This window comes from Bombyx mori, chromosome 5 (genome assembly GCF_030269925.1).
Source record: "Bombyx mori chromosome 5, ASM3026992v2".
In the NCBI taxonomy this organism is placed as follows: Eukaryota; Metazoa; Arthropoda; class Insecta; order Lepidoptera; family Bombycidae; genus Bombyx; species Bombyx mori.
In genome coordinates this window covers 4,186,931-4,203,355 of record NC_085111.1, presented here as the reverse complement: position 1 = coordinate 4,203,355, position 16,425 = coordinate 4,186,931, and the positions used below count along the sequence as shown (strand labels likewise).

Below are 16,425 nucleotides of genomic sequence, written 5' to 3'. Positions count from 1 at the left end.
TTATTCCTTATCTTCGACAATATCTTGCAAGTATTATTACTTACGAGTATTTTCTCCCCCACTCGGTCTTAAGCGCGGAAAACATCCTCCTTTATGTAATATTGCACCTCATTACGTGTTAACTAGGAATCCGCATTAGCGCCTTTGAGTAATTAATACAAAGGACAGCCCCGGGGTACCGCACGTATTGTCTGTCATTACCGGGGAATAATTATAAGCACTCAGACCTCGGGTGGTACTTTATTGAAGTGTGAATTTAAATAACAATTGTTATGGTTTATATTTCAATTTTATCTTGTTATTATTAATCCATCGGTTTTATTGGAACATCTATATATTAATACGTGAAGCAAAAACTTTGTATCCCTTTTTACGAAAATTGCGCGGACGGAGGAGTATGAAATTTTCACACTTATAAAGAATATAGAGAAGAAGTGCACAATGCTAATATTTTTTTAAAATAATACATAAAATATGCATTAAATCAATAAAGAAAACATTACACACACTACATACCATATATTTGACGCACACACGCATGCATACTATTTTTTTTTTTCTCGACATCTGTTGTCAAATTGAGAATAGATTAAATTTTAATATTGTTTGTCTTTGTTAATATTTTTTATAGTGTAGTTTGCGAAATTTGTGATTATAGAAGTATAAAATACAATCATAATAGTGTACAAACTTACAATTCCAATTAATTATAGTCGAATTTCGACTACTGCGGGACCTCTAGTTTACATGAATACGTAAAACAAATATAATACTTGACGACTCTCTTTGGAGATACCCAGACAAATTAATTTAAGTGGTAGCTTAAATGAAAATGTTTTAGGCCTAGTCTGATTATTACTATTATTGGTTTTTGTTATAATTTTGTTGTTTTTTATTAATGTAAACTGGGGCATATTGTTGTTTCTCTTATCATCCGAATCATTAATTGTCCTAAGTAAATAAAATAACAGGAAATAATTACTGTATTCGTTTTTTCGTAATGCATGCCTTATCTCCAAAATAGTTAGACTTATATCAACGTAGTTTCCACGCAAGAAAATTAGGATAACGAGTATAATATTTATTTCATTTAAATTAGTTATATTATGTGTAAGCGAGCTTTAATTGGATTACGGTAAACGCTAAATATGAAACTCGAAGTCCACTGATTATCTAGAAGATTGCACAAAGTGGGAATGAGTTGCTCGCTCCGGGCATTTCAATATTGTAATAATTGTTATGTTATTATACTCATGTAAAAATGAATATTTAAAAAAATCTAATATTAAAAAAATTATCTAATATTTAAAAATAAAAATAAAAAACATGCCCGCTGAGTTTCTTGCCAATTCTTCTCAAGTTCTTGTGAATTGGCGGTAGTTCTTTTGACGTTCAACAAGTATGTACTTTCATTTATGTTGAATAATTTTTTTTTGATTTGCTTTGATTTGATTTGTCAAGAAAATAAAAATTGGTTTAGAGAAACACAATAACCGTTACATGTTTTTTAATACGCTTTTAGTAGCTTCAGACAGCTTGTATTTATTAGCTTCAGAAGTATGTATGTTGTATGTTAGTATGTAACGGAATCTTTGAACATGAATTTGACCCCCTTCAAAACTTCGGATTAACTCGAAATTTTGGTATACTTAATAAGGATCGATGACAATTCAGATTCATCACCCCACGCTTTTTTACAATGAAATATTTTTTTCTTATACTATTTTTAATTCAAATTTGATTAAAATTTATTTTCTATTTTTAATTGGATTTTCTATAAAAGCGTATTTTGTTAGTTTATTTAAACTATTTTTTTTTATTTTTAATACATACTTTTATAATTCAATTGTCCATAGTACATCAAATATCAAAATTTACATAAACTAATTTATTGGTTTCTTTGATATAAAATACGAATTCAGAATGGGTTATCAGGTATATAGAGGAGGGCTGGGCTTGTTATATGCAGGGGTAGTAATTCATCAATTGCGCAAAGTGCCACTTCATATCCAGTTCGTTTCACTGTCTCGTCCGCTTTACTGTCCCCGTGCCGTGTTCCGATCGAACGATTTTGATACTTTAAAATATATCGTCTAGACTAAATTTGAATTTATGTCGTGGGATTTTTAGCATTGTTATGATTTGAAACTCCATGCAACGGAGAAGCGATACTGAAAGGAAGATTAAAAAGATTTATAATATCATCATAATTCATCATCGCTCTTTGATAATTCATTCACCGTCCAGGCGGTTCGATTTTGGAATGCTCTGTCGGATGCAGTGAGAAGTGCTCCAACTTTAAACTGTTTTAAAAGAATGGTGAAGGAACACTACTTATCTGCTTAGTGCTGTTTGTTTGCATCATTAACATTTATCATGTCCATACTGTTGATTTGTTATGTGTATGTAAGTATATTAGTATTTATTGTATGTAAGTAAGTATATTGGTATATAAATAAGTTATCTATATATTTCATATTATATATAAACGGTATATATTTGTTTATTGTATGTATATATTTTCTATAATAATGTATTGTCTTTAGCACACCGCAACATACCTGCTATATTTTTATATTTTCCAGAATTTCTGTAAACTAAACGGTTGTCTAGAAGAGATCGCTTTTAGCGATAAAACCTCCTATTGTACAAATGTATCTGCTTTTTGACTATTTTTTTGAATGTAAATTGTGTTTTGGTGTGCAATAAAGTGTATTCTCTCTCTCTAATACGTCGGCAGGTTTCGCTTCCACTGCGTTTGAGTTACACGCAAGATTTTTTTTTATTGCCCAATCAGACAGACGAGCATACGGCCCACCTGATGATAAGTGGTTACCGTCGCTGATGGACGTCAGCAATGCCAGGGGCAGAGCCAAGCCGCTACCTAACGCTTAATAGTAAATCTAGTCTTATCTACTCTTAATACTAAATCTCGTACTTAAATCTAGAGTAACCTGCTTTTTTCCCTAGGTACCTATTCCACATGGAGGGTCTCCTGGAGACGCTGGATGAGGATCCGTGGGGGCGGCCCTATCATATGGTGCGCAATAAAATACGCCCATGGGCCCCCCCGATCACGGAGCGTCTCCAGCCTCAGCAGCTGCGGGACATCGTCTCGGCGCTGTTCCCGCAGGAGCGGGAGGGATTTGTCGCTCCCGCTATGGACTCGCCGCCGGAATACGACGGCGAAGTCCCTGCCGAGGTGCCCCATATAACGGGGGCGGAGCTCCGTGTGGCCGTGCGCAAAATGTGCGCGAAGGACACTGCACCCGGCCCGGATGGCGTCCATGGCCGGGTTTGGGCCTTGGCTCTTGGTGCCCTGGGGGACCGACTCTTGAGGCTTTACAACTCCTGCCTCGAGTCGGGACGGTTTCCTTCATCGTGGAGGACGGGCAGACTCGTGCTATTGAGAAAGGAGGGGCGCCCGGCGGATACTGCTGCCGGGTACCGTCCCATCGTGTTGCTGGATGAGGTGGGCAAGCTGCTGGAACGCATTCTGGCAGCCCGCATCATCCAGCATCTGGTCAGGGTGGGACCCGATCTGTCGGCGGAGCAATATGGCTTCCGAGAGGGCCGTTCAACGGTAGACGCGATCCTTCGCGTGCGGGCCCTCTCGGATGAGGCCGTTTCCGGGGGTGGGGTGGCTTTGGCGGTGTCACTCGATATCGCCAATGCGTTCAACACCCTGCCCTGGTCCGTGATAGGGGGGGCGCTGGAACGACACGGAGTGCCCCCCTACCTTCGCCGGCTGGTGGGTTCCTACTTGGAAGACAGATCGGTCACGTGTACCGGACACGGTGGGATCGTGCACCGGTTCCCGGTCGTGCGCGGTGTTCCACAGGGGTCGGTGCTCGGCCCTCTTTTGTGGAATATCGGGTATGACTGGGTGCTGAGGGGTGCCCTCCTCCCGGGCCTGAGCGTAATCTGTTACGCAGACGACACGTTGGTCGTGGCCCGGGGGGGGAGTTTTGCTGAGTCTGCCCGTCTTGCTACGGCTGGGGTGGCGCATGTCGTCGGCAAAATCAGGAGATTGGGCCTCGACGTGGCGCTCAGTAAATCCGAGGCCATGTGGTTCCACAGGCCCCGGAGAGTGCCACCTGTCGATGCCCATATCGTGGTTGGAGGCGTCCGTATCGGGGTCGGGGTGCAGTTGAAGTACCTCGGCCTCATTCTAGACAGTCGTTGGACCTTCCGTGCTCACTTTCAGAATCTGGTCCCTCGTTTGTTGGGGGTGGCCGGCGCGTTAAGCCGGCTCCTTCCCAATGTTGGGGGGCCTGACCAGGTGACGCGCCGTCTCTATACAGGGGTGGTGCGATCAATGGCCCTATACGGGGCGCCCGTGTGGGGCCAGTCCCTGGCCGTGGGGGTAGCGAAGCTGCTGCAACGGCCGCAACGCACCATCGCGGTCAGGGTCATCCGTGGTTATCGCACCATCTCTTTCGAGGCGGCGTGTGTACTGGCTGGGACGCCGCCTTGGGTCCTGGAGGCGGAGGCGCTCGCTGCTGACTATCAGTGGCGGGCTGACCTTCGTGTACGGGGCGTGGCGCGTCCCAGCCCCAGTGTGGTCAGAGCGCGGAGGGCCCAATCTCGGCGGTTCGTACTGGAGTCATGGTCTAGACGGCTGGCCGATCCTTCGGCTGGTCGTAGGACCGTCGAGGCGATTCGCCCGGTTCTTGTGAACTGGGTGAATCGTGACAGAGGACGCCTCACTTTCCGGCTCACGCAGGTGCTCACTGGGCATGGTTGCTTCGGTGAGTTCCTGCACCGGATCCGAGCCGAGCCGACGGCAGAGTGCCACCATTGTGGTTGCGACTTGGACACGGCGGAGCACACGCTCGTCGCCTGCCCCGCATGGGAGGGGTGGCGCCGTGTCCTCGTCGCAAAAATAGGAAACGACTTGTCGTTGCCGAGTGTTGTGGCATCGATGCTCGGTGACGACGAGTCGTGGAAGGCGATGCTCGACTTCTGCGAGTGCACCATCTCGCAGAAGGAGGCGGCGGGGCGCGTGAGAGACGCACAGGCCCGCCGCCGTCGAGCGGGGGCCAGGGAGGCGGATATCGCCCAAGCCCTGGCCCTCTAAGTGTTTCGGGTCCCCTCACATGTCGGCCTGGGGACCGGCGAAGGGGGCCTAAGAAGACGACGTGCAAGCTGCTCTGCACGCGTTTTATGCATGAGCATCCGGGTGATGGAAGGCCGGCTATCCTCAACCCACGCTGGTTCTGAACCAGCGGGGTATTCCGTAGGATAGACCATTCTAACCGGCGCCATCTAGGCGGGCTTCGGATAGCCTGCCGACCGAGAGGGCTGGTGGTCGTGGCGCCGACGACCGCCAGTCCGGCGTCCCGAGGGGGAGGGTGATGGGAGAGATGTGCTCCGCACTAAACGCTTCACTTTCCCCCCTTTGCCTTTTCATGAGTTTTGTCTCATGCGAGGTTTGGACGTTGGTTGTTGAGAGACAGGAGGTTTTAGTCGGTTCGACTCCGACATGCCCCGCCCTTCATCCCCAGTGAAGGGCGGAAGTCCGGCGATTTCCTCCTGACAAAAAAAAAAAAAAAAAAAAAAGGTGCCTATTCGCTGGTAGCCTAAAGCATTATTCCAGCTTCTCTCGGCCGGATATGTGAGCTCACGGGCTCAACCTAAGTGAATTTGTTAACACACAAGAGCAGTGCTGCCCAGAATCTACTACCTGATCAGAATCACGACCCACTGACTTCTCATTCTTGATTCGGCGAGAAACTTGGCTGATAGCCTGTCTATTTCATTCATTGAATACGGTACGATATTCATTGAATTTTCTAAATTGAGACGTTCAATCAACAAATATTTTAAAGTGAGCGGCGACTTTGGTATCGTAACGCCCATTTACTTAATAAATACCAATTTACAAATGTTTTAAATTAATTAATAAACAGGAAACCAAGTGTTATTAAAAATGTATTTGCACATCAGCGAAACTTTCAACTAATGTATCAAGAATGAAAATCGTAGTACACAAAAAACTGTCCTTTCGTCTAAGCAAATAGATTTAGTTGGATAATTTGACGTGTCACACCCCAAGGGAATAAAACTTGCAGTACTGTAGTGGAAATCGTTCGTATTGAAGATGAGAGCATTTTAGGGTACAGTACCGTCGTTGCGTGTTTTGCATTTTTAAATAATTCAATTTGCAACAAAAAAAAAGAGTGTTCTAGTCACTCCAATGGATATTTTTTATAGTGGTTTAAAATATGATTTCACTGATGTAAGATGATTTTGTATAAATTAATAATTATGTCATTAATATCACGAATAGACAAGCACAGCTCTGAGTAATAACACCATTATTTTACTGTATGCATATAACAAATATGAAATTACATAGTTTAGAGAAAATAAACATTCTGCTTGGGCGATAGTAGTGTTGAGGCGCACTGTAAGACCATACGAGTAGGTACCACTATCTCGAAAATGGTTATCCCTTTGGCTGCCTTTTTTTATGATTGAAGAAATACTGGTGGCCCGAGGCCTTTCTATTTTCACTAGGATAGGTGGGCAAAGGCTCAGCTAGAATTTGCTAACAGCTGCCCTAGCGCCTCCGAAGGAGACCTAACAACTCAACAGCAACTGCTTCACGAATGAATCTACTACCGGATCGGATCGTGACCCGCTAAGAAGATCCGGCGAGAAACTCAGCGAGCTGATTCATGGGTTAGGTTGCATGTCGACCTCTTTGTCGACATGCAACCAGGCAACGACGAGTACGGTTATCGGAGTCCCTAAGTTGCTTCTAGTGTTAGAGTTGAAAGTGTCTAATGCAAAGGTTATTGGATCTGATGGATCCGTAAGGACGCACCGATGACCTTGCGCGGCGCACTAAAGTGGGTATGTCAATTTCTGTTCCTAAGGCACCTGGATTACCTTACTTTGCCTTCTTTTATTTGTTAATGTGCATGCTTTAGTATTTTAGGTCTCTTAGAAATAAATTCATTCACAGCATCTTCGGATTCGTCTTTCCCAGTGTCTATGAGATATTCCGGCGCCTTAGGGACCTGACCCTGCATGCGAGTTAAAGGGTTATACAATGAAACAAGACTTCGACTTAAACATAAAAATATTTTTTGTATTAATTATGCATTTCAAATGTGTTTAAAAAAAACGAATTTTAGATTTAAAATGGCTCAAATTATCGGTGTCATTAATTGGTGTCAAATTATCGGAAAAATGGGAGGTTTACAATATTTACATAACTAACCACTGGTGGTAGAAGTCTTGTGAGTCCGCACGGGTGGGTACCACCACCGTGGCTATTTCTGCCGTGAAGCAGTAATGCGTTTCGGTTTGAAGGGCGGGGCAGCCGTTGTAACTATACTTGAGACCTTTGAACTTATATCTCAAGGTGGGTGGTGCATTTACGTTCTGGATGTCTATGGGCTCCAGTAACCACTTAACACCAGGTGGGCTGTGAGCTCGTTCACCCATCTAAGCAATAAATAAAAAAACTTCGACTTAAGCACACATTTTTTTCTATTAATTAAGTATTTCAAATGTGTTTAAAAACAAAACAAATTGTAAAATCATTGTAACGCTCACACTAAGTGTCAAATGATGTTGCACGACAGGGTGAGATGACAATGGAGTATCGTAGGACTGCAACAACAACAAATGTCAAATTATCGTTAAAATGAACCTTACATTACTTACTGATTTTATTTTAACTTTTGTAAATAAGAACGTTTTGTTTTTGTTCTCAGGCTTAGACGCTGAGTTGTACTACGTTCGAGAAGGAGTCGTGAACACTTACGCTACGAGTTTCATTGTGCCCGTTCCGGCACATATCGCCGACTTGGAATTTATGTGGCAAGCCCTTGGACGAACACCGGTAATGTTAAGGTTCATTCGAACTAAGTCTAATTAAGTTATAATCTTCTCCGGTTTCCAGTTAGAGTCGAAGACATCATAAAAAAAAAATTGAAATTTAATTTCGCGTTCACTATTTTTAAAATTATAATTTCCATCAGTTTCCGTAAAAGACACTATAAATATTATACGATATTAAATGGCGATGGATAATATCTAACAGCCTGGCCACGGGACATTCACCGGTACGAATATTCGCGCGGTGCGAACGGCGAAGCGTCTAGCGACTAAAATAAACGCATGTACTTATCAAGCCATGCGCAACGGCGACCGGCGAAATGTACCGAGAGAATCGCGCGGGTGACTTGCGACGCGGCGGGCGAGCAAAACAAAAGCATGAATCAAGACGGCGCGAGCCACGGAGTCGAGCGGTAGTCGCGGCGAATGGTGCAGTGATTAAATGAGTTTAGTTGTTTTCGCCGCGAAAAATGAACACCGAAATTTTTATTGCTGAAATACTAGCTAGACCAGCTATTTGGAAGTCTAGCCACCCAAAGCCAGCCAAAAATTTTCTGGATACATTCTGTATATCTCGTGCTTCTTGTGGAATTCTGCACCTATACTTCGATTCTTATTCAAATCATGTAGTCCACAATCTCTTCCAAATAATAGGTCTTGAACCAAAAAAACTATTAGTTTCTATGCAATATCGAGATAATTTCGATATAGAAATTTCGCTGTCGGACTTCCTTACTAGTCGCGGCGACCCGTTGGTCTGCAAACGGTGCCGCGCGAATGGTCGCCTCATCCGCCGCTTCGTCGTTCGCAGTCGTCGGAGATCACGAAGTAAATGTAGCGTGCAAAAAATAGCATATCTAAGTCGCATTCGGGCGTCATCGGGCGCAATCGGAATTCCCGAATACGCAGGCGTCACTAGATGTTAGTCGACAACCACGCCGATTTAACATTTAACTTTAAAATAATATCTTCGGAATATAATATAATTACTTCCGTAAAATACACTGTAAATATTATACGATAGTTAACATATTAAATGGCGTTGAATAATATCTAAGTCGTCGGAAATCACGAAGTTGAATTTGTTAATATTATTATAATAAACTGTATATTACCAGAGCATTATAAGGGTTTATAAAATAGTGTGATTGGCTTATTTATTTCTGAGTTTCAATTGCCCGCTAATAGTAAATAACAAACCACATAAATAATTAACATTTTCATAATCAATCCAACAGTAGGATTAATATCAGTATATTATTATTATAGATAAATATGATAAAACTCATTGAATTACAAAAAAATAACTAATAACTGAATTCTGAGTTATAAAAAATAACTGAATTCATAGTGCTGAAACCATCATAATTTTGAAATTACGAAACTACAGCTAATAAATTATTTTGTAAAATAAAAAATATAATTCTAAAAGTAAAATCATCTTCCTCGTATTACCGTCGGAAACCCTAATACCAATAAAACCGCTTAAAAAATATTCAAAGCGGTTCGTATTGTGTTGAAATGAAAATTCCATTGCCAAATCACGCGCCGATAATGCGATCGGGATATGAGATAGACGGAAGCGTTCTATTGGAAAAATACTGTATAGGCTTATCACAATACATAATATATTTGCACATATAATTCATTTCATTTGACTGTGAAAATGTTTTCATGTGGAATTTATTTTTTAAATCATGACATACGAATGCGAACGATATTTTTAGTCCATTTTCATTTTTAATTTCTTATCTGTAAATCTTATGATGCAAATAGGCGATATTACGGATTTCCTAATAATAGATGATTACTGTTGGTACCGCTTTCTGACACTTATGTAGCTTACAGTCTCGATTCTATTATTTCCATCCTTCAACTATTACATTACATTATTACTTTGCTACAAAAATAGGTAGGATGGTTGAAGGCAATAAGATTTGAATCAAACAAAAAATACGTTTATCACTGATAGTTAAATATGACATTAACTGCATTCAATGGCAGGATGCGATTGCAATAAAATAATCACCAGAAGCAGGCATTCGACGCTTTTTTCTCTGTAAGGCGGGTACTATTTCTCACCTTCGGGAATAGTTACCTATTACTCTGTATGAATTTAGATAACGGCTATAAGCTATAGTGTTGGTCTTTCAGAGGCCCGCAAACGAGATTAATTAATATGCAAAAATCCTTGGAGGTAGCTCTTCCTAAAAACTTTTTGGAATTTCCAATATCTTCCTATATATGTTATCTTTATTATTCTATATATAATTTTTATTTCATTTTTTAATGAACAATTAGATTCTTAAACCAAACTTTTGAGTATATTTTCATCTTCCATATTTTACTCATTCATGTAGGTACTCTAAAAACGATTAAAATCTATAACATCAATGTCAAACAAAATATCCGGAAATTCAACTATGTTTCCGAAAAATAAGTTTTCTGGAATATTCTAAATTCGTTATATCAAATTATGTTCTATTCATTTGGCGGTCGTTTGATTTCGATTCAAACGAATGACGACCGGCAGTTTCAATTCGTTCTGAACGCGATTTAATTATGATAAACAAAAGACTGGATTAAGGACTGGGTTTTTGTTGAGAATTTCCAGTTTAGATGAATTATGTGAAAAGGTTTTTTTTTATGTTTAAAGTTCCCCTTCACTTAGGAAAAATTAATTCACATCTGACTTGATAGTTACGAGTCCCACGTCCCAATGTTGTTAATGTTTGATATGAAACTAGACTCATAATTGATCCGGAATAAAAATTAACCATCGAACAATGAAGAAGCCGGTACAAACAAAATGGCAATAATAAGTATTCCAGTAGTATTCGAAACTACAATCTCGTGTTCTTGTGATTTCTTTGTGAGCTTTATATAAGCGTTATTTCATTTTTATATACTTTTAATTTAAATTCGTATATTATTCATATCACTAAATAGTATAAAACAAAGTTGCTTTCTCTGTCCCTATATCTGTCTGTCCCTATGTATGCTTAAATCTTTAAAACTACGCAACGAAATTGGATGCGGTTTTTTTTAATAGATAGAGTGATTAAAGAGGAAGGTTTATATATAATAACATCCATTAAATAGTGCAGAAATCAATAATAAATTGCAGTTTCCGAAGCGAAGCGAGAGCGGGTCGCTATTATATTATACAAAAGTATTTATATAAAAAAATTAAGTCGCTCAAATCGCGATACACTGCGGTACCACGTGTTGACATATTCGATTACAACCTATTATGTACTCATTATGTTCCATTTCCTACACAACCCCGTAATTAGAACGCTCGAGTGAAGCTCATTCATAGATAATTGTCACATTGACCTAATATGTACTTTAGCAGACTTTTTGTTATCCACGATTTTATCAAGACTAAATAGCTTAGTCGCCACGCATGCAACGGATCCAGTTATCATTTATTATCTTTACAAATGTATGTGTTCTAAATAGTCTACTGGTTACTACTTTTTACTGGTGGTAGAACATCTTGTGAGTCCGCACGGGTGGGTAGCACCACCCTGCCTATTTCTGCCGTGACGCAGTAATGAGTTTCGGTTTGAAGGGCGGGGCAGCCGTTGTAACTATACTGAGACCTTAGAACTTATATCTCAAGGTGGGTAGCGCATTTACGTTGTAGATGTCTATGGGCTCCAGTAACCACTTAACATCAGGTGGGCTGTGAGCTCATCCAGCCATCTAAGCAATAAAATAAAATTAAAAAATCTAGTACCGACTATTTTATCGACTATGGGTACGTATTAATAAATCAGCTTATCATCGCTGCATAGTCTCACGATTGATTGATCTAAAAGCGATCGGTGTTTTTTTATTTTGTCATACAGCCACTGAGTCGATGAAATGTAGACTTAAATACGTAACCATAGACTTACAAATACAATTGAGTGGACGTTCAATTATTTTGTAGGCAGCGGCTTGGCTCTGCCCCTGGCATTGCTGAAGTCCATGGGCGGCGGTAACCACTCACCATCAGGTGGGCTATGTGCTCGTCTGCCTACAAGAGCAACAAAAAAAATAATTAAAAATTTCACACACAACAGCATAGCTAAGAATACTTTAACGACAGTCGTCCGTGACATAAAAACTATAAAGCATCCAAAACGTCGGAAACAATATATTAATAACAATAGAAAACGCGAAATTAAAACGTATAAGTATTTTTAAAGTCGTCTACGACTCATGGAAACAGGAGATAATGCCATAAATGCACATGAGCTTAGATTTTACCTTATCTTGGATAGTAGAAGCCGGGAAAATAGTTTTCCGACACTCCGGCATCATTAAACGTCTTGAGACAAGTTAGGTCTTTTCCAACAAGGATCACAAACTCATTTTAAACACCCCATAAATTCTCAAGATTGTCGCCCGCTACGAACGCCCGCTGTTTGAACAATTTACAAGTATTTATGCATAGCATGTGTATTGTTCAGCTTCCGTACGTGATGGCTATAGAGTATGAGGCTAGAGGCGCCATGTTGCCGCCACAGGTCAATATCTCTGAACGGGGATATGTGCCCACAACTCTACAGACTTTTCGGTAAGATTTTCAACTAAGCTATGCTTTTTATTGTGAAAAACGTTTATTGGCGACAAAAGTCCATTAAAAATGCTTTAGAAAAGACAAAATTAGACAGTAGATTATTTTTTTGTTGTTTTATACTCTAATGCATCGATGTCAGCCGCAGGGCATCGGCCTAATTCTGTTAGTTGAACGAAAATAATTATTGAAACACATTATTGTATTTAAGCACTGCTCGGATGTAATCTAAATAAAACACCGAACTAAGAGATAGTGTATTTGATAATAATACTACAGTAAATCGTAAAAGCACTACGAGCTTTAATTTAGAAGGCAATATAGATATTATTTAATTTCACGGTTGACTACCAATAGAATTTATATGAAAATATTATTAGCTATAAATAGCTCTCATAGTTTTTTTAAAAGTAAAATTGTATTTGCTTTGCTTTATTCGCTCTCGGCTCACTTAGTGTGAAGTGGTGGTAGGACCTCTTGTAAGTCCGCACGGGTAGGTACCACCACTCTGACTATTTCTGCCGTGAAGCAGTCATGCGTTTCGGTTTGAAGGGTGGGGCAGCCGTTGTAACTATACTTCAGACCTTAGATTATATCTCAAGGTGGATTTCGCATTTACGTTGTAGATGTCTATGGGCTCCAGTAACCACTTAACACCAGATGGGCTGTGAGCTCGCCCACCCATCTAAGCAATAAAAAAAAAGTGTGTACCGGAGAATATCGTTCATAACGTTGATGCTGCTACCTTGGCACATTGAGGCATGAAGTCCCAGTATCTAATTGCATTATAGCCAGAAACCTAACCACACTAAGCCTTCATGATCATTTCTTTGTTCAAAGGATTCGTTTGCCGTGTACCGGGACGAGAAGTGCAGAAAACCTAGTCACAATTCAACTGAACATATCGGTTCCCGACCGCGCCCACAACGACATCCGATTGACCTTCAAAAGGAACAAGATCTGCTTAAAAGGTGAGTACACGAAATAAGGATATGATGATCCAGCCTAAGTAAGTAACACTATTCCGAATTCAAACGCAAACCGTGCCGACTGCCGTCATATGCGTCTGATTCAAAAGACAGTTGTTACACAAGAAAATTGAGACTTCGATTTGATATCTCAGTGTGAGTGATGGTACATTTTCAAAAAATTACAGTAAGTAATTGTCGTTTTCAAACTTTAAAAAAAAACACTCTTAAACAGCAAACCGAATTAGCAATTAATTTCATATTTTTTAGCCTGTTTATACTGGTCAGAATATTACAGCGAAGCTATGAAGTTATTGTACTGTCAACGGTCCTTGACGCGTGTACAAATTTCAATGTTAATCAGAGGTGTTGTCTTTGTGTCGTTGAAAATAACGTTCAAAGATTCCGTTATTTACAAACATACATACACACCAAGCTAGTAAAAACCTGCTAATAAAAATTGTCTTTCTGGCAATAAGCTAAATCTGGCTACGCTATGTGATGGCTTGGTCTGATATTAAAACTACATGCCTATTTATAATGTTCACAATTTTATGCATTTTTAATTTCGTGAGGAAATCGAAATATTATTCTAAGCTATTAAGCTAAAAGCTTAATATATTTCTTTTATTATTATCTGAGCTACGTGTTAGTGAAAACTCCGTCAAACTTGGTGCAGCTGCTTCAGAGATCACCCAGAGCAATCATATTATACACGAATAATATTTTTTTATTTTTTTATTTACTTAAATTCGTCCTATAACTAGCTAAGCCATGAAAAGTATATGATTATAGTAAATATTTCTAATTTCGACGTTAAAAACGGCTATCTAGATGAGGCAGTACATCATATTTTTTCATATCAATTTATTCAGTTTTTCTCACGCGAAATTAACTGAGGCGCGATCGTCGTAAATCACCCGACGGCCTATTTTTAATCAATCAACCTGTACCACGCGCCGAATATTGTATCTGTATTATCTTTCTCTAATACAGACGTTAGGTTCATGAATAGGTGTTTTATGATCGAAATAATCGTGGGAAGCTGGTGATTACTGGTGGAAGGAGCTCTTGTAAGTCCGCACGGGTAGGTACCACCGCCCTGCCTATTTCTGCCGTGAAGTAGTAATGCGTTTTGATTTGAAGAGTGGCGCAGTCGTTGTATTATTAAAACTGAGACCTTAAAATTCATGTCTCAAGATGGGTGGCGGCTGCATTTACGTTGTAAATGTATAGGAGCTCGGGTAACTACTTAACACCAGGTGGGCTGTGAGCTCGTTCACTCATCTACGCAATTTTTTTTTTTTATCGAATAGCCCTTGCATGAATGTGCATTCTATTGTCTATCCGATTTGTGTAACTAGCTGAGAGTACAAAGAACAAAATGTCAACGTAGACAAGCCGTATTTTAATATATAATAGCTGTAGGTATTTATATCCAACATTTGTAAAAAAATGTTATTGTTTTAAGTTGGCATCACAATTGTTCCGTCTCCTTCTCTTCCCCTTGAATAGTCAAAAAGTAATACACGCGTCTAAAAGTGCTCCGATGTTTTATTGAAAATTCAGGCTCAAAAATCAGTCCACAACTCTCATTTTCCTGCTACATTGGTAGTCATATTGGTAGTAAATACATAGCTTATTAGGTATCGTCAATTATTTATAAATTACTAATCATCTCAAAGTATTTAACATTTCGTGTTATGAAAACTGAAAATATAGTGGCAATCTGATAAATGTGAAAGCGACAGCTTCACCATTCAGACGTACCCATGAGATTGCTGGATCAGCATCGCTTGTTGAAAAGAAATTACCAAAATGGATATTAACAAATATAAAGTCGCGAGAAGGAATTTTTTTACTGGTGTCAAAACGGTGCATATGACGGTGGGTGGGGTGGGGTTATCGAAGTCAGCCATACCGAGGGCATATTCAAGCCTAGATCATGCATCAATAACTCTTGAAACCTCATTTGAAGCTTCTCATATCGCTTGAGAAACCCCTTGGCGGCATTGAATTTGAATCCAAAAAAGATCAACTTATACAAATTGTTTGAATTCTTAAGCAACACAAGTTTACGCTGAATATACAAAATGGTAGGTGCTTCGATGAAAATGTCACATTTGTACCATCGATCAATTATAGCATTTCTGTACAAATTTATCCTTCGAAAAACAAAAACGAATTTATAAGGCATCTACCTACCATCAATCAAACTTATAATAAAGTTTAATAACAAAAGTTTTGAACCGCGTCACTTGAATAACAAAACATTGATACAACAATTTTCAAGACAATTACTGTTACGTAAACTGTAATAATAACTTTACCGGAACCCCGAACAATCCACTTACAAACTCATGAACTATTGAAAAACTGTATCCTCCACAGCATAATCGTTTTACGAGCATCATAAATGGTGTACTGAAAATAATTTCGAGGGGTGCTATAGATTATACAATGTCATTAAAATAAAATTTGTTCACTTCAATTTTTATTTTTTATTTTTATTGCTTAGATGGGTGGACGAGCTCACAGCCCACGTGGTTTTAAGTGGTTACTGGAGCCCATAGACATCTACAACGTAAATGCGACACCCACCTTGAGATTTAAGTTCTAAGGTCTCAGTATAGTTTCAACGGCTACCCCACCCTTCAAACCAAAACGCATTACTGCTTCACGGCAGAAATAGACGGGGTGGTGGTACCTACCCGTGCGGACTCACAAGAGGTCCTAGTCCTACCACCAGTAAAAGTTACATTAATATTGTTCTGATTATTCAGAACAATATTAATGTAACTTATGGCGCATGAATAATAATTTAGTGACTAAGAGAATATTATGAGTCAGTCTGAAGTGTCTGAACTTACCATTTTAGTCATAGTTAGGAAGTATAATTTGTATTCAACCGTTTAATAAATTTTCACAATATTTCACCTTAAGCTTTGGTTTATACATTAGTTTCAACAAATTCTGTGAACAAGCACTAAAAGTTTTATGAATTTGCTCGGTTTGTTTTTGTTCAAAGAAGTT

The 16,425-nt window shown here is 39.6% G+C and overlaps 1 protein-coding gene across 2 annotated transcripts in view; it reads left to right on the top strand.

The window, feature by feature from the left end:
• The window catches only part of LOC101740697 (tyrosine-protein kinase Dnt), a 65,767-nt gene that overhangs the window by 27,778 nt on the left and 21,564 nt on the right, over positions 1-16,425 (top strand). For both annotated transcript variants that reach the window (XM_004932394.4, XM_021352060.2), the window contains exons 2-4: positions 7,731-7,858; positions 12,318-12,424; positions 13,265-13,395. In XM_004932394.4, coding sequence (XP_004932451.1) covers positions 7,731-7,858; positions 12,318-12,424; positions 13,265-13,395 — 366 coding nt within the window. The remainder of the gene's footprint in view (positions 1-7,730; positions 7,859-12,317; positions 12,425-13,264; positions 13,396-16,425) is intronic.